Below are 19,482 nucleotides of genomic sequence, written 5' to 3'. Positions count from 1 at the left end.
AGCCTTGTCATACACCTTTCACGGTTTGGAACCAGTCAGTTGTTCCATTCCAATTCAAACTGTTGCATCTTGACCCACGTTCAGGTTTCTCAGAAGACAGGGAAGGTGATCTGAAGCTCCCATCTCTTTAAGAATTTCCACGGTTTGTTGTGATTCACACAGAGCTCTCTGGAGCTCTCGATTAAAAAAAAAAAAAAGATCTTCTCTGGGAGTTCTTAACCATAGGCATGCCCTCACATAAGTTTGATATGAACTTAAATTTCCCAAGCTGAGAACTTAATGTTAAAATGTAGTACTGAGCTGGTGATACACTGGAATGCCAGAAAGAAACAAAACTCAAAGATGTATCCTTTGAGTTATATGTGCTCAACCATATATCCTCAGGCATATATCCTCAACCAGGCCACAGTTTATTCTAATATGTAAAGCCCCTATGAGGCTATGTTCATAATACAAAATAATAAGACAGGAAAAAGTTCAGCATAATCAAGAGTCAGTGACAATAGAGCTAAACCTCCAAGAATTTCGGATAATAGAATTATTGGATGGGGACTATAAAATGTTGAAACTAAATCTTAAGAGATTAAAAATACAATATGAAAATAAGATAGCAGTGAAAGCAGTTAGGCAGATATAACAAATAGAACTTTTTGAAATGGGAAAAATAGTCCTAAAAGTTAAAACATTTAATGAGTAGATTAAACAGTGCACATAAGAATTAATGGACTGAAGGGTAGAGCTGAGGATATGTTTGAGACTACAGCACACTGAAAGAATATATGAAAGAGAAATATATCTTTAAAGAGAAGTATATCATTTAAAGAGAATATATCAGTTTTAAAAATGATAGCTTGAGTAAAAAGCTCTAATTCATGGGGTTGGACTTCTGGAGAAAGGCTTATTCAAATAAACGGTGCTTGGGAATTTTCCAGCATTGGTGAAACAGACCAGGCTCAGTAAGTACTGTTAGACTTAGTAAGGACTGAGTCTAATAAGATTTGATTTTACTGTATTTGAAAGCTAATAAGTTAGCCTGTTACAGTTTCATGGATGTTAGCAGAAAACATGAGATTCCTGGGTCAGAGACTAAGGACTTAATTACACCTGAGCTGGTAAGTGTGAGCATGACATTTGCCTTGTTTCCTCCTGCCTTCCTCCAGATCTCCCCTGTGATGTGCAGAGGGCTCAGTGCACGCCTGCACATGTGGTGGGTTCCTTTAGAAAAAAGGAACATTAAGCTAGGGGAACCTGCCTTTTTATAGCAAGCAATGAATAAGCTTGCTCTTTGTCCCAGAGGGAGACATTATCTCATTTTTCAAGTTTGCACCAGGCAAATGCAATCCTGAGAAACAACCCACGTAAAGAATGGTTAGAGCCTTGCATTCATGGCCATACCAAGTGGGAGAGCTATGGAGAATTACCTCTCTGTAGGAAGCATGTCGTATTCTAAGCTAGATAAAACTAAATCCACACCCAGATAGATGTTGGTAGTGAAAGTGAGTTATTCATTTCCTGGAACCAGCATCAAGGAAAGCTCCAGACTGCAAGATTTGACCTGCTTAGGCCATTTTTGATAGATGATTGATGGTAATAAAATATTTTGGCCTTTCATGAGTTTTTCAGATATGATAAAATCTGATTGTAAAACTTTCTTTGCTTATCTCACTGGATGATGATAAAAAAGTAAGCATTGAAAATGATAATTTGCTGTCTTAAATAACAGAACTTGGTTGTTTCACTAGTAACACTGTCGTAAAACAAAAAATGTGTTGTAAATCTGTCGAATCTCTGAATAAAAGAAAGCTAAGCCAACTAACCTGCCTCTTGAGAAACCTATATGCAGGTCAAGAAGCAACAGTTAGAACTGGACATGGAACAACAGACTGGTTCCAAATAGGAAAAGCAGTACATCAAGGCTGTATGTCACCCTGCTTATTTAACTTCTGTGCAGAGTACATCATGAGAAACGCTGGGCTGGAAGAAGCACAAGCTGGAATCAAGATTGCCGTGAAAAATATCAATAACCTCAGATATTCAGATGACACCACTCTTATGGCAGAACGTGAAGAGGAACTAAAAAGCCTCTTGATGAAAGTGAAAGTGGAGAGTGAAAAAGTTGGCTTAAAGCTCAACATTCAGAAAATGAAGATCATGGCATCTGGTCCCATCACTTCATGGGAAATAGATGAGGAAACAGTATAAGACTTTATTTTTGGGGCTCCAAAATCACTGCAGATGGTGACTGCAGCCATGAAATTAAAAGACGCTTACTCCTTGGAAGGAAAGTTATGACCAACCTAGATAGTATATTGAAGAGCAGAGACATTACTTTGCCAACAAAGGTGCGTCTAGTCAGGGCTATGGTTTTTCCAGTGGTCATGTATGGATGTGAGAGTTGGACTGTGAAGAAAGCTGAGTGCCGAAGAATTGATGCTTTTGAACTGTGGTGTTAGAGAAGACTCTTGAGAGTCCCTTGGACTGCAAGGAGATCCAACCAGTCCATTCTAAAGAAGATCGGTCCTGGGTGTTCTTTGGAAGGAATGATGCTAAAGCTGATACTCCAATACTTTGGCCACCTCTTGTGAAGAGTTGACCTATTGGAAAAGACTCTGATACTGGGAGGGATTGGGGGAAGGAAGAGAAGGGGACGACAGAGGATGAGATGGCTGGATGGCATCACCAACTCGATGGAAGTGAGTTTGAGTGAACTCCGGGAGTTGGTGATGGACAGGGAGGCCTGGAGTGCTGCAATTCATGGGGTCACAAAGTCGGACACGACTGAGGGACTGAACTGAACTGAAGCCAACTAATGTATCTTTTTAAAAGTGTAATTGTTATCCGTTTAAACTAGCATTTAATTTATAGTCTGATGAGTAGCTTAGCAGCTTCATGGCAGTAACAGATAAAGGAAAATCTCTAGATGCATATATACCATAGAGAATGCTAAGGTTTGCTTCTAATTATGAAGTCTGTACTGGTAATTGAATTCAGTGTGGGCAGGTTTTTCCCTGTATGTACTATGCCATTTTATGTAAGGGACTTGAATGTCCACAGGTTTTGGTTCTGGAACCAGTCCCTCTGTAGGTACCTAAAGATGGTGGTATATGTTACATTCACTTTTGCTGCTCTATATCTCTGAAGGTGTTAACCTTAAAATGGAATACAGTCGATGAGTATTTTTTACAAAGAAAACAATGTATTTTTAGCAGAGTGCAAGCTGGGATGCTTCTGAGTTAGAAGTTGTGCACTACCAAAATAATTGTTTATTTTCTAATCTTTAATTTCTTGTATCCTTCTCAACAGTGTGTAGTATTGACGGAGATGAAACTTTCATTGCAGAAGAAGATCAATGACTTCTGCCGCTCTCAGTGCCCTCCAATTAAGGTGATAATATCACTTAATAATGACACAGTTTACCAAAGGAAATGCACTTTCACTATTAGAATTTATAACTTTTCAGTGAATTGCATAAGAAACTTTTTACATGAGTAATATTTTTAATTTTGATTTTCAAAGTGTGGTCCAAGGACACTGAGGGTCCCTGAAACCCTTTCTCAGGGTCTGCAAAGTCAAACTATTTAAAAAATATTATTGAAATGTTATTTGCCTTCGTCACTTCCATTCTCTTATGGGGTGCAGTAGAGTTTCCAGAGTCTACTTGATGGTGATATCATTGCTCTGACAGCTGAAGGAATGTGTGTTTATGTTGGCTTTTCTTTCTAACACAGTGATTATCAGTAGATATAACCCACATAAACAAAAGCTCATTGGATCGTCCATAATTTTTAAGAACATGAAGGGCTCATGAGACCAAAAAGAAAGAGAACTGTTGAATTGTAAAAGTAGAATAGAGGTGGCCAGACCTGTTAAGGGCTAATACAGTAGGTAGTCCAAGGGAGAGATGCTGGTGCCTTTTTCAAAAGAGATGAAAATAGAGATTGTGAGAAGTTGTTGAATTTGAAGCATCTTTCGTAAAAAAGACTAATGGATTGAGCCTGAATAAATGAGAGTTGTGAAGGAAAGAATGATCAAGAATGACTCTGAGATTTTTATCCAAAATAATTAGATAAGTAGTGATGACACTCAGAAGACTTGAAGGAGGTCTAGATGGGTCAAATCATAATTCATCCCCTGCAACTGAATACATACTACTAACTGCACTTCTTTGTTGGAGTCCTTTATTCCTTTGGAAAAAGGAAAATGCTATTTGTTCCTTTGAGATAGGCACTGAACTATCACCATACTGTATCAGATAGATGTGGTGAAAATTTTTGGACTGTGGTATTTACATAGCATATATATACACCTTATAGAACATTTGTGCCATAGTTCATAAATTATTAAGATGAATAAGATATACAGTAGTCATTAAACTTCGAACAGGACAGAGAAGTTTTATAAAGTAATTATCCTGCTGCTAAGTCACTTCAGTTGTGTCCAACTCTGTGCGACCCCATAGACAGCATCCCACCAGGCTCCCTCATCCCTGGGTGACCCCATGAACTATAGCCCACCAGGCTCCTCTGTCCATGGGATTTTCCAGGCAAGAGTACTGGAGTGGGGTGCCGTTGCCTTCTCCAATTATACTAGTTTACAAACTAAAATTTTTATTTGTATGATTGACACAGTTATTCATAAAGTTGTTTTGCAAAGAAAGAAATTGTTCTTGAGTTTGCCAACTTAAAAAAAAAGTTTCTAACTTTCTTCTGTTTCATGACTCATAAAGAATGCTGTAAATAGCTATTTCAGTAGTAAAGGCAGTGCATGATCAAGTAGAAGGTAATCTGTAAACCGTTTTATGACATTATCTGATAGGGAGTGTAAGTCATTTTAATGAGCTACATTCTTATGCCCAAATATAAATAGGCTAGTTTTTCTTGGAAAAATATCAGTTTATACAGTATCATGTGTGTTACAGATTAAGAATTTTTCTTTATTATCAGTATCTAAAAATAAGCACAAGAACAATTTATATTTTCTTAGAACAGAGTGTGTGTGTGTGTGTGTGTGTGTGTGTGTGTATAAAAATCACTTTCAAGAACACATTTATGACTTGTGTTTAAGAATTTGGTTTTAACCTTTCCTGACTTCGATGTGCTCTGTTCCTCAGTCCCTTTTCAGCTGATTCACTCTTAGCTTTTAGCTCTCTTTTGTTTTCCTCTAACTGTACCGCTTTTGGTGAATGGACACTCCATTCTGCTTTTCTAAAATGAAAAGAATTCACTGCTAGGCTATTAAACCAAGGTATCTCTTTCTTATATTCTGTGCTTGATTTTTAGGATAAGGCAGGAGTTTTTGTTATTTAAAAATTACAGAATGTCCAATGATGTGCTGATGTTGCTTCTAGTTTTGTGACACTAATATCCAGTCCTAAATACCTAAACTCTTGATTTGAAACCACTTTACAAATAATTTATCATATTTGTGACCACTTTATATCTCAAAGAATATGCTTAATTATAAATAAAATTGTCACCAGGGGGTCCAAAGATAGTTCAGTTCTTTTTTCTTTATATAAATGTATTAAGCTTGAACTTATTTTTTCATTTCACAGTTCATCAGTGCAGATGTGCATGGAATTTGGTCACGGTTGTTTTGTGATTTTGGTGATGAGTTTGAAGTTTTAGATACAACAGGAGAAGAACCAAAAGAAATTTTCATTTCAGATATAACGCAAGTATGATTATATATGTGTATTATTGTTTATGATTGATTTTTAAGTTGATGTTTTAAAAAGGTAATATTAGCAAAATATTGTAATACACAGTCTTTTTTATTTGATTAAAATTGAAATTGGAATATTAAGAAAGTGTTCTGGTTTCCATCTAACATTTAATAATTGGTAGATCAGCATTTGCTGATGTCATTAATTTTAATTTTGTTCTATGTCATGTTCCTATGGGACATTAATTGTGAGTCAGTGTTTACTGAACAATTTATTGTGTCAGATAATAGATGTATTACATGTGCCATAAGTCACTTGGCCCAACACTCTTGACTCCAGGAAGATGGACACTTAAGTCATCACAGACAAAAGCTTTTCTAATTTGAAATATTTCTAAAACATTATTTGGAGGAGGATGAAACCTTAAGAGTTAATTAACTGTCAAATCAAAAGGTCTGAATTTTCTAACTGTGTTCTCTTAATGTCATGCAAGCTTAATTTTTTATTACCTAAAAGAATTGGAGAAACTATTATGATCCACTTTTACTACTGTTTCCTTTTAGCCTAAATCACTAACTTTATTTGCACTCTTTATAATCAATTTACATTAAAGCTCAAAAGAAGCCAAGTACAAAGGAGTGAAAATATACTTTGAATAGTATTTGTGCTTCTGTCTTTATGCTTTATTTTTAAACCCAGTGTTAATGTTGGTATTCTCACCACTTTTTAAGGCAAATTCATTAAAAAGTCATTTTTTGTATCTGTTTGCTTACAGAATGGTTTGTTGTTCAGCCTTTTACCTTCTCTAGTTATTGTTAGTTTGTCCCTGAGAATATTATAAAGTTAGAATAAACTCCAAGGAATCTTGTATTGCACTGATATTTTCTTTTATTAAACAGTGCAGGAAATACGGAAACTAGCCATAAAAAATCTGAAAAATATCTTATAGTCTTCATTTAACTTATCTGCAAGTCATTTCTCCTTCTTAAGGTCCTTATGAATTCTATTATTCTTGTCTTATTCTTAACATGTCTATTATTCTATTATTAATAGTAAACCCACATTACCTTAATTTTTTCTACATGTTTGTGGTCTTAATTGTGTTTCTCAAATCAGTAAACAGCAAGAGAATTTTTAGAATCTACACAATTATGACAGAGATAATAATAATTCCATTAGGTTTTATGTAAATTAAATCACTATCACCTTATTTAAGCAATGGTTGGATTATATGCAGTTAGGAAATTTCTAGTTGTCTGCTGTTTCTCATGCACCCTCTTAGATGAGATAAGCTAATTTCTTCTATTTTTACCTTATATTCAGGGCTATATACTATTTCTTTGATTTAAAGTGTTGTAGCTTTATACTGTTAATACCACTTTCCTAGCACTAAATTTCCATCCTTCATTCTTAGATTTCTTTTATTTTTAAAGTTAGACTCATCTTTTATGTACACAGTCTTTCATGTTGTTGTTATTGTTGTTCAGTCTGTAAGTCATGTCTGACTCTTCATGACCCCATGGACTGCAGCACACCAGGCCTCCTTCTCCTTCAGTATTACCCAGAGTTTGCCCAAGTTCACATCCACTGAATCAGTGATACTGTCCAACCATCTCAGTCTCTGCTGCTCTCTTCTCCTCTTGCCCTCAATCTTTCCTAGCCTCAGGGTCTTTTCCAGTGAGTTGGCTTTTTTTGTATCAAGTGGCCAAAGTACTGGAGCTTCAGCTTCAGCATCAGTCCTTCTGATGAGTATTCAGGATTGATTTTCTTTATGACTGACTGGTTTGATCTCCTCAGTGTCCAAGGAACTCTCAAGGGTCTTCTGTAGCACCACAGTTTGAAAACATCAATTCTTTGGTGCTCAGCCTTCTCTGCGGTTCAACTCTCACATCTGCACATGTGAGACCGTAGTTTTGATTGTACATCCCTTTGTTGGCAAAGTGATGTGTTTGATTTTGAATATACTGTCTAGGTTTGTCATGGCTTTCCTTCTAAGAAGCCAGTGTCTTCTAATTTCATGGCTGCAGTCACCATTCACTGTGATTTTGGAGCCCAAGAAGAGAAAATCTGTCACTGCTTCTACTTTTCCCCCTTCTATTTGCAATGAAGTGATGAGTCTTTAATAAATGACTTTAAAACATTCAGTCACTTTGAGTATTTTTTATAAATCACAGGAATCCTTGAGTTTGTGAAATACTTGAACTGCTTATGATATTTATTTCTGCTCAACATAGAAATTATAAACATTCCTAATAAAATGATACGGTTGTCACTGTTTTGTGACAGTTCTTTAAATATTTGTGTTTATGATGGAAGGAGAAGAATGGCTTGCAATTTTAGTTGTTTTGAGAATTTTATGATAACATGGTCCTTTTTATGTGAGATTTGGAATTTGTATAAAAAAGGACTATGTGAACTTGTTTTTACTCTTTATTTCTAGGCTAATCCTGGCATTGTCACTTGCCTTGAAAATCGTCCTCACAAACTTGAAACAGGACAGTTCCTAACATTTCGAGAAATTAATGGAATGACAGGCTTAAATGGATCCACACAACAAATAACTGGTAAGTTTATGTTTATTAATTTGTTTATACTTATTCATTATTCAGTGCATTTATAGTTCAGACACTCTACTTTTTGAGAACACACCATCAACTCAAAAGGGGTGATCCAGTTCTTCACCTCAAGACATTCAATCCAACTTGTTGTTCAGTCTCTCAGTCATGTCCGACTCTTTGCAACCCCATGAACAGCAGCAACTGGACTTCCCTGTTCTTCATCATATCCTTGAGCTTGCTCAAATTTATGTCCATTGAGTCAGTGATGCCATCCAACCATCTCGTCCTCTGTCAACCCCTTCTCCTCCTGCCTTCAATCTTTCCCAGCATCAGGGTCTTTTCAAATGAGTCAGTGCTTCACATCAGGTGGCCAAGTATTGGAGCTTCAGCTTCAGCATCAGTTCTTCCAATGAATATTCAAGGTTGATTTCATTTTGGATTGACTGGTTTGATCTCCTTGCAGTCCAAAGGACTGTCAAGAGTCTTGTCCGACACGTCAGTTCAAAAGCCTCAATTCTTTGGCGTTCAGCTTTCTTTACAGTCCAACTCTCACATGCATACATGACTACTGGAAAAAACCTAACTTTGACTATATGGACCATTGTCAGCAAAGTAATGTTTGCTTTTTAACATGTCTAGGTCTGTCATAACTTTTCTTCCAAGGAGTCAGTTCAGTTCAGTTCAGTTCAGTCACTCAGTCGTGTCGGACTCTTTGTGACCCCATGAATCGCAGCACGCCAGGCCTCCCTGTCCATCACCAACTCCCGGAGTTCACTCAGACTTAAACGTCCATTGAGTCAGTGATGCCATCCAGCCATCTCATCCTCTGTCGTCCCCTTCTCCTGCCCCCAATCCCTCCCAGCATCAGTCTTGTCCAGTGAGTCAGCTCTTTGCATGAGGTGGCCAAAGTACTGGAGTTTCAGCTTTAGCATCATTCCTTCCAAAGAACACCCAGAGCTGATCTCCTTCAGAATGGACTGGTTGGATCTCCTTGCAGTCCAAGGGACTCTCAAGAGTCTTCTCCAACACCACAGTTCAAAAGCATCAATTCTTCGGCACTCAGCTGTCTTCACAGTCCAACTCACATCCATACATGACCACTGGAAAAACCATAGCGTTGACCTGATGGACATTTGTTGGCAAAGTAATGTCTCTGCTTTTCAATATGCTTTCTTGGTTGGTCATAACTTTTCTTCCAAGGAGGAAGTGTCTTTTAATTTCATGGCTGCAGTCACCATCTGCAGTGATTTTGGAGCCCAAAAAAATAAAGTTTGACACTGTTTCCACTGTTTCCCCATCTATTTCCCATGAAGTGATGGGACCAGATGCCATGATCTTCGTTTTCTGAATGTTGAGCTTTAAGCCAACTTTTTCACTCTCCTCTTTCACTTTCATCAAGAGGCTTTTTAGTTCCTCTTCACTTTCTGTCATAAGGGTGGTGTCATCTGCATATCTGAGGTTATTGATATTTCTCCCGTAAGCATCTTTTAATATCATGGCTGCAATCACCATCTGCAGTGATTTTGGAGCCCAAGAAAACAACGTCTGTCACTGTTTCCATTGTTTCTCCATCTGTTTGCCATGAAGTAATGGGACTGTATGCCATTATCTTAGTTTTTTGGATGTTGAGTTTTTTTTCTTAAATTAATGATTCTAATTGGAGGATAATTAGTTTACAATATTGTGATGATTTTGCCATACATTGACATGGGTCAGCCACAGGTACACATCCACAGGTGCACATGTATCCCCTCATCCCAAACTCCCCACCCCATCCCTCTGGGTTGTCCCAGAGCACCAGCTTTGAGTGCCCTACTTCATGCATCAAACTTGCACTGGACGTCTATTGTACGTGTGGTAATATACATGTTTCAGTGCTATTCTCTCAAATCTTCCCACCCTCACCTTCTCCCACAGAGTTCAAAAGTCTGTTCTTTATTATATCTGTGTCTCATTTGCTGCCTTGCATATAGGATCGTTATTACTGTCTTTCTAAATTCCATGTATATGCGTTAACATACAGTATTCGTTATTGTCTTCCTGACTTACTTCACTCTGTATAATAGGTTCCAGTTTTATCCACCTCATTAGAACTGACTCAGATGCATTCCTTCTTATAGCTGTGTAATACTTCATTGTGTATATGTACCACAACTTTGTTATCCATTCATCTGCCGGCGGACATTTAGGGAATGTTGAGTTTTAAGCCAGCTTTTTCTCCCTCCTCTTTCACTTTCATCAAGAGGCTCTTTAATCCCTCTTCACTCTCTGCCGTAAGGGTGGTATCATCTGCATATCTGAGGTTATTGATATTTCTCCTGGCAATCTGGATTTCAGATTGTGCTTCATCCAACCCAGCATTTTACACGATGTAGTCTGCATATAAGTTAAATAAGCAGGGTGACGACATACAACCTTGATGTACTGCTTTCCCAATTTGTAACCAGTCCATTGTTCCATGTCTGGTTCTAACTATTGCTTCTTGACCTGCATACAGATTTCTCAGGAGGCAGGTAAGGTGGTCTGGTATTCCCATTCTTTAAGAATTTTCCACAATTTATTATGATCCACGTGAAGTAAGGAGATACTAACAATAGGCAGTGGTGTTACAGAGAAAAGGCATTCTGGGAACTCTAACCTTAGCAAGGATCCCTGCTCAGTTTTGGTAGCAGCAGTAGGGTTGGGGTATCTTGATTATAACCGGTTGCGTTGGCTTAGAAAGATGGTGATGAGAGTATTCTGTGCAGAAGCAAACAATAAACAAGACAATGCAAGGAACTTGAAGACATAGCAGCTCTACAGTTGGAGTTGAGATAGCAAGAGACATACTGCTATCTCATGGTAGATAAGTGAACATTCTGACACCTTATTTATTCACACATTACGAAGTGCAAAAAAGGGAGCAAATTTTGGAGAGAAGATGAGTACAGTCTAGGCTGTTTAGGTGAGGTGACAGTGAAGTATTCAAGTGAAGATACTTTTTTGTTCAGTGACTTGGTAAAAAGGGATGAATGAATGTTAAGTGCAGGCAGATTTGTGGGCTTATTGGCAGGAAACTGAAGGAGTCTGTTTTGTTAGTAGACTAAGGTGAAATCATGACCCAAAGGAGAGATAAGGTGCCAAGGCCAGAAATCTGAAGAGAATAAACAGTTTTAAAAATCAAAAAGTTACCCAGTTTCATTTAAGGCCATTTGAAAGTGAAGAGAATGCATTTATGGCATCATTAGTCTTCATAGTTTATGATTTTCCTCCAGCCATGTGTAAAAGTGTTAAAGACATTGCTTTACATTGTGTAACTCACAGACAGCATGTTTACACCTGTTCAGCTGAGAGTGACTCAGTTTTATCTTTAGGGCATCTGAACATGTAATTATGTAATCAGTGTATAGACTGGTGGTAAACTGATTACCTTTTTTTTTCTTTTAATGACTACAAAAATGGATCCTTAGGAGAGAAAAAAGACAGTCCCTGTTACGAACTCTTTATAGCAAAACAATTTTGAATCTATTTTTAAGAAGCTTTGGTAATAAATCTATTGTATTTTGTTTGCAAGATTGTATCTAAATATGTAAAATACAGGTTCAGATCATTGATATTGAAAATTTTGTGTCTATTTTTACATAAATTGACTTGAGTTATTTAAGAGTATCCTTTTTTGTCTTGGGGTCCATTCAGTGGTGGAGTGTGGTGCTGGATCCAAATCTTGGGGCTATATTTATGAAAGGAGAAGCCACTGGATAACAAGAAATGAAAATTTAAAAACCCACATTTTGCATGAAAAATTCTTTGAGCAGAGAAAGAATATTTAAGTAGAGTAGCAATTGATAAGTCTTTTTGTCCCCTGATATTTATTAATTGATAATTTACTGCTTTAAAATAATTTTCCTGTTACTTGAAAACCATTTTTAAATGACTAAAATAGTATATGCTTATTCTTGATATAAATTGCTAACATCCAATGAATCATCGAAAAAGCAAGAGAGTTCCAGAAAAACATCTATTTCTGCTTTATCGACTGTGCCAAAGCCTTTGACTGTGTGGATCACAATAAACTGTGGGAAATTCTGAAAGAGATGGAAATACCAGACCACCTGACCTGCCTCCTGAGAAACCTATATGCAGGTCAGGAAGCAGCACTTAGAACTAGACATGATTAACAGACTGGTTCCAAATAGGAAAAGGAGTATGTCAAGGCTGTATATTGTCACCCTGCTTATTTAACTTCTATGCAGAGTACATCATGAGAAATGCTGGGCTGGAGGAAGCACAAGCTGGAATCAAGATTGCCAGGAGAAATATCAATAACCTCAGATATGCAGATGACACCACCCTTAGGGCAGAAAGTGAAGGAGAACTAAAAGCCTCTTGATGAAAGTGAAAGAGGAGAGTGAAAAAATTGGCTTAAAGCTGAACATTCAGAAAACTAAGATCCTGGCATCTGGTCCCATCACTTCATAGCAAATAGATGGGGAAACAGTGTTAGACTTTATTTTTTGGGGCTCCAAAATCACTGCAGATGGTGATTGCAGCCATGAAATTAAAAGACGCTTACTCCTTGTAAGGAAAGTGATGACCAACCTAGATAGCATATTCAAAAGCAGAGACATTACTTTGCCAACAAATGTCCGTCTATTCAAGGCTATGGTTTTTTCCGGTGGTCGTGTATGGATGTGAGAGTTGGACTGTGAAGAAAGCTGAGTACCAAAGAACTGATGCTTTTGAAATGTGGTATTGGAGAGGCTCTTGAAAGTCCCTTGGACTGCAAGGAGGTCCAACCAGTCCATCCTAAAGGAGATCAGTCCTGGGTGTTTATTGGAAGGACTGATGTTGAAGCTGAAACTCCAATACTTTGGCCACCTGATACAAAGAGCTGACTCATTTGAAAAGACCCTGATGGCCGGGAAAGATTGACAGCAGGAGGAGAAGAGGACAACAGAGGATGAAATGGTTGGATGGCATCACCGAGTCAATGGACATGGGTTTGGGTGGACTCCAGTAGTTCCTTGTGAACAGGGAGGCTTGCCGTGCTGTGGTTCATGGGGTCGCAAAGAGTCAGAAACGACTGAGCGACTGAACTGAACTGATTCTTGATATATGAATATATATATATATGTTTAAATAAGAGTTAAAAATGAGTACTGTTTCAGACCTCGCCCCTCTACTCCAGAATTAACGACAACTAAGTTCAGTGTTTACTCTGTTGGTCTTTTCTGTCTAGTTAATATATAAGGCTTGTTTATTTAATTGAATTTTTTTAATAAGCAAATCATTCAAAAAAAACCAGAAGGCAGATGTTTACAATGAAAACTTTAATGCCCACTTTTGTCTCCCTCTCATTCTTACCTATTCATTTCTCTTAGTTTATTAGATGCCCTTCCAGGCTTTCCTTAGGCATTTTTAGATGCAAGGTAGCATCTTATGAATACAAACCCTTTGTGTTTCTATTAAACTAAACACCTCGATGGTCTTTTCACATCATTAATGTAGAATAGTCTCCTTTCCCCTTTATGGCTCATAGTATTTCATGGTCTCTTGAATATGGTATAGTATAATTTTGATTTGCATTTTATATATTATGAATGAGGTTAAGTATCTTTTCTTAAGCTTTAGAACTATTTCATTTTCCTTTAATGTGAGTCATCTATCCTATACCCATTTTCTTAATGAGTATTATTGATCATTTTCCCCCAAACTGCTAATATATGGGGCATATTTGCTAGGATTTTTTTTTTTTTTTAATGTGAGTCACAACAATTTTTTTGTAATGTGGCATTTGACTTTGTGATGGCTTTTACTGTATGTATATGATGTCAAAGTTTTCCATTTTTTCTTGGATGCTTTTGAGTCATAATTAGAAATGCCTTCCTTAGTGCAAAATTTTAAAGAAATTTTTATCCCATACTCTTATCTAATAATCTTTTTGACATTTAAAACTTCTATCCATTTGAAGTACTTCCCCACGTGACTTTTTCCCCCCCCCAAATTTATTGAGTGATCTTTTCTTTACTGGTTGGTGGTACCACCTTAATTTTGTCTTTTGCATGTCTTTTACTGAATAATAAATCTTTCTGCCTTTCTATTCATGAGCCAGTATCACAGTTGTATTATTATCAACTATGTATATAACACATACCAGTATATTAATTATTGAGGCTTCATAAAGTATTTTAATACCTAATAATAAGCACCTCTCATTCCCTTTTTTCCTTCCAAGTTTTCGTGGGTGTTTTTGCATTTAAGTCCTTATATTCATATTGGAAAGATAATCTGTCTAGCTCCCCAACTTCCACCTATCCACACATCCCCCGAAATAGAAAAGATTTATACTGAAATTTTCTTAATTTTTTTAAATTAGGAAAAATTAACATCTTTTTGATCATAAACTTTCAAATTAAATACTCATATCAGTAGATAATGGTTTTCTTTTTTCCCTTCTTTTAGTGGTATCACCATTTTCTTTTAGCATTGGTGATACTACAGAACTGGAACCTTATTTACATGGAGGCATAGCTATTCAAGTTAAGACTTCTAAAACATTCTGCTTTGTAAGTATTTTTTTTCTCTTAAATATATTTCTTTACAGAAGAATGGCAGGAGAGAAAAAAACAGTAAAATTACTCGTTGAAAAGATTGTTTTTTAATTTGTACCCACTTTGAGGAAAATGAAATCAATGAAAATAAACCAACATTAACAAAAAAAATTTAAGAGTTGATCATACTTCTTATAATTACTTCCTAAGACAGAAGATGCAACTAATGTGTATTTGAAAAATTTAACAAGCATTGATTCAGTATATATTTTATTATTCAGTTACATTTTTAAAGCAAAAGAAATATTTCTTTTATTTATCATATTTGTTATTCCAGGTTTTTAGATTTTAATTTTTTTGGATTTCAAGAAGGTGTATGTTAGATGTGTTAAATAATTCCTATAAACTGGCATTGAAAGGAAATGTATGTATCTGTTTAAAGAGAATGTATAGGCTACTTTTATCAAGGAATTACGAAGCCTCTTGCTGCTTAAATCCTGAGGCCACTTTTATTATAAGTAGTCTAATATATCTCTTTTTTCTTGAAAGTTCTCAAGGTTTTGACTTGAATAACTTCTTTTCCAGAACAATTATTAACTGAAGTCATCCACAAGGTTTTGTTCAGCCCAGAGTTAGAGCAAAGCAACAGAATAAAATACTTCATCTTGTCAAATCTGCCCCAGCGTTGCTTCCTCTTCCTGTTGTCCCTAGTTTTGAATTATGCCTCAACTTAGGCCTCAATAAATTTAAGATTGGGTTTCGTGAGTTTTTTTCAGAGGGGGTGGTTTATTGTCTTGTTTGTTGAGTTTTTTTGGCCTTTGTGTGTTCCTTGCTCCACACAAAAAATTTTAACTGGATATTTATTCAAGTCTTGTCAGGTATAACAAGTCCTGAAACTTGGTATCAGAAAAAATATGGTAGCTCTTCGATGAAGATAATAGATTTTTTCAAGTACACACATACATGTTTAAGTTTCCCAGATTTATTATGTGGAGCAGGTTGTCCAGTTGCATTTAACATTAAACGTATAAAGTGAGATAGTAAGAAAATAAGTAACCAGGGAATGGTAGCTACTATACATTTCAGTTAAAATGTATTAGCCCAACCTTACTTATCTCAGACCTTTTAGAAGGAGCCGTTGCTTTTAGTGCTCTGTGTCATTTATCAAGTAGTCACTTGCTTGCTCTGAAGTCATAGTGGATTTTTTTTTCTATTGTTTGTTTTGTTTTTTTTCTATTAGGAATCATTAGAGATGCAACTAAAACATCCAAAGTACCTTATTGTGGATTTTAGCAAACCTGAGGTAAATAAACACTGTAGATTTGAGAGAGGCAGTGCAGTGGGGGGTGGGAATGATAAGCAATTATAAATTTAAAACAGACCAACTATATATATATGTATATATAAATATATATAGTGCAACTATATATATATCTGTAGTGCAACTGTATATATAGAGAAAGCAACTATATATATATATATATAGTGTGTGTGTGTGTATATATATATATATATACTTTTCTGTCAGACCATTAGCTTCTTTAAAAATAAAGGTTGTATTCATGTATCAAGCTGACTCCTAGATTAAAAATAGGATTTTATATAATGGAAAATGTTTAAATAATAGGGAAAAGGTTTTCTTTTATGATATGCCAGGTTTGATAGTTAAAAGGTGGTTTCATTAATTTATGCAAAGGTAATCTTATTAAAAGATTTTCTGTACCATGTAGTTTTATGTAATACATATTTCTTCCCTAAAAATCTTGGAAGCATTTATTTTGCTTTTTGAAGTCACTGGATCAGTTTTATACTGGTGAATGTATTTGTGATAAGTAAAGAATTATAATAACAGTTTTGAAATTTATAAATAATTGATAAGAAAAAGGAATTCTCATACCAACATTTTGTTTCCTTTGTTTAGTTGATACTACTTTGTTTCATATGGATAACCTAATGAAAATTAGTCATACAGCTTGGGATTAGAACTTGGATCTGTTACTTAACTATAGCTTGAAGTCAGTCAAGTCCTTTAACTTCTCAAGCCTCAGCTTCCTCATCTGTTAAAGATAATAGTAATAAGCTAATTCATTTATTAATTAAGTTAAATTATGTCTTAAAGGTATTAGCACAGTGACACATATTATACACTCACTAAATACTGACCAATTTTTAATGTTCTCAATAGGCACCTTTAGAGATTCACTCAGCCATGCTTGCCTTGGACCAGTTTCAGGAGAACTATAGTCGCAAGCCAAATATTGGGTAATGTTCTTTCTCTGAAACAACCTTTTTTCTTCTTGAAATACTACTAGATACACCAAATTGTGTAAAAACTTCTGACCCAGCCTATTTTTCTCATAGAAGTGGAAAGATCAATTTATAAAAATGGAGTTATACGAAATAAAATTTTTCCTATTTTGAAGTTTTCAAAAGCTACAACTTAAAAAAGTCTGAGAACTATTAAATTATAAATCCATTATATAATTTTTACCTTCTATGTATTGTTGCAAAAAGTTTTTTCTTTGTACATTTAAAACTAAATTCTTACTTACAAACTGTTCTTAAGTGAGCATGATTTTGAAGGAATGTATTTATAAACCAGCTGTCTTTAAAGTCAGCAAACACTTCATGTTACATGGTTGGCAAAAGTCCAGTTTTTTAACATATTTCTTAAATTTCAATTTGCTATTGAGAAAATTGACATTGAGGAGCTTTATTTTGAATTCTAGGTGCCAACAAGATTCAGAAGAACTGTTGAAACTGGCAGCATCTATAAGTGAAACCTTGGAAGAGAAGGTGAATATTCAGTTGGGTGTCAAAAATTGTATAACATAAAAATTTTCTATATATTAATGTTCTCTTAGCCTTTAAATTCCAGTTTTGCTACTTATTGACTCTGTGACAGTAGGCAAGTTATTTGACATTAAATTCAACTTGAGTTTTTGAAACCTTCGCCTCTTTTAATTAGATCATTTTCTTCTTATTGATTAAGTGAGTTCTTTACATATAGAAATCAGTTCTTTACATATAGAAAACACATTTTACAGATATTCTCTTCCAGTCTGTGGGTTGTCTTTTCATGTCATTACAACGTCTTTTAAGGAACAGAAGTTTTTAATTTTGATAAAGTTTAATTCATCAGTTTTTTCTTTTTTATGGTTTGTGCCTTTTTTAAGCCAAAATCACAAATCTTTTTTCCCTTATTTTCTTCTAGATTTATTGTGTTGTGAGTTTATATTTATAGACCTTGCACAGTGTACATCATTATACATTTTTAACTCATTGTGTACAGTTTTATACATTAATGAATTCATCTTTTTCTCCCTTGTCAGGCATAGAACTAAGTTAATTTTTTGTATCAGAATATTTTGTATCAGTAATTCTAGCCTATTTATTGAAAAGACAGTTTTTTCATTTGTTTTTGTTTTTTGTTTTGTTTTGTTCTTTGTTTTTTTGGCTTGTCAGAAATTCATTGACCACATATGTGTACGCTCTTTCTGAATTCAATATTGTCTTCCATTGGTTGTTTCTGTCTTTCTACTAGTACCATCCTTTCTCGACTGCTGTAGCTTTAAAATAAGACTTGAAATCACATGTGCTCTCTGGTGCATTTCTCAGAAAGTGAAAGTGTTAGTCACTCTGTCATGTCCAATTCTTTGCAACCCTGTGGAATGTAGCCTGTCTGATTTCCCTGTCCATGGATTCTCCAGGCAAGAATAATGGAGTGGGTAGCCATTCCCTTCTCCAGGGGATCTTCTCGATTCAGGGATTGAACCCAGGTCTCCTGCATCTGCAGATCTGAACCACCAGGGAAGCATTTCTCAGAAGGAGCTTAGAATGAACAGTATTCCCCCCTAAATACACAAATACTGTTATTTCACATAGAATTTCAAGAGATTAATTGATCCCTACTTGAATCTTAAGATCACAGTTACTGACACTGAAAGAACAGGAAGAGAAAGAGAAGCCAGAGCTCATGAAGAGATCTTTGTGACAAATAAGAATTGTGCTAAAATAATAGCTCTAACATCCAGTTCTCCATTTTTTCCTTAAAAATACTAATAAATTATATTTTGAAAAACATCATCTTTAAGTATGATAATGAGAACTTTGTGATGAGTGGCCCTTAGATTAGTATGTAAAAGTGCCATTACTCTCTTTATTTTTTTTTTTCTAAACTGCCTTTTCTTTTAAGATTTTTTTGTTTTTAGAATTCTGTTTATTTATTTATTTTTGAGTGTGCTGTGTCTTCTTTGCTGTGTGGGTTTTTCTCTAGTTACATCACGTGGGGACTACTCTGTAGTTGCAGTATGCAGGCTTCTCATCTTGGTAGCTTCTCTTGTTGCAGAGCACAAACTATCGAGGGTACACAGGCTTTAGTAGCTGCAACACGTGGCCTCAGTAGTTGCAGCTCCCAGGCTCTAGAGTACCAGTTCAATAGTTGTGATACATGGGCTTAGTTGCTTATATAAACTGCTTTTTCTAACAATACATAGTCTCATTATTTTACTGTTTTACTTCTTATGTACCACTTAATGTAAAATGATGGCTCCTTATCCTTTCTTATCCTTGGATCATTTTATTTTTATTAATCTGGTTCAAGGTTTTACCATGTTTTTCATTAAAATGTGTCTTTAAAAATTTTGGCTAATTAACATCACAGAACTGTTCTCTAACAAGAACTATAAATGGTTGATAATCTAGTTAATTCTAAGTTGTTCCCTAGTGT

General features: G+C 35.6%; 1 protein-coding gene across 1 annotated transcript in view; it reads left to right on the top strand.

The window, feature by feature from the left end:
- Nucleotides 1-19,482, top strand: part of UBA6 (ubiquitin like modifier activating enzyme 6) — an 86,885-nt gene that overhangs the window by 34,808 nt on the left and 32,595 nt on the right. The window contains exons 7-13 of the mRNA XM_052642161.1: nucleotides 3,304-3,384; nucleotides 5,555-5,677; nucleotides 8,106-8,229; nucleotides 14,665-14,768; nucleotides 15,994-16,056; nucleotides 16,939-17,015; nucleotides 17,483-17,549. Of these exons, the coding sequence (XP_052498121.1) occupies nucleotides 3,304-3,384; nucleotides 5,555-5,677; nucleotides 8,106-8,229; nucleotides 14,665-14,768; nucleotides 15,994-16,056; nucleotides 16,939-17,015; nucleotides 17,483-17,549 (639 nt within the window). The remainder of the gene's footprint in view (nucleotides 1-3,303; nucleotides 3,385-5,554; nucleotides 5,678-8,105; nucleotides 8,230-14,664; nucleotides 14,769-15,993; nucleotides 16,057-16,938; nucleotides 17,016-17,482; nucleotides 17,550-19,482) is intronic.

Source organism: Budorcas taxicolor, chromosome 6 (genome assembly GCF_023091745.1).
Source record: "Budorcas taxicolor isolate Tak-1 chromosome 6, Takin1.1, whole genome shotgun sequence".
NCBI lineage: Eukaryota > Metazoa > Chordata > Mammalia > Artiodactyla > Bovidae > Budorcas > Budorcas taxicolor.
Note: the sequence above shows the minus strand (reverse complement) of the source record. Positions and strands in the feature narration are given on the sequence as shown.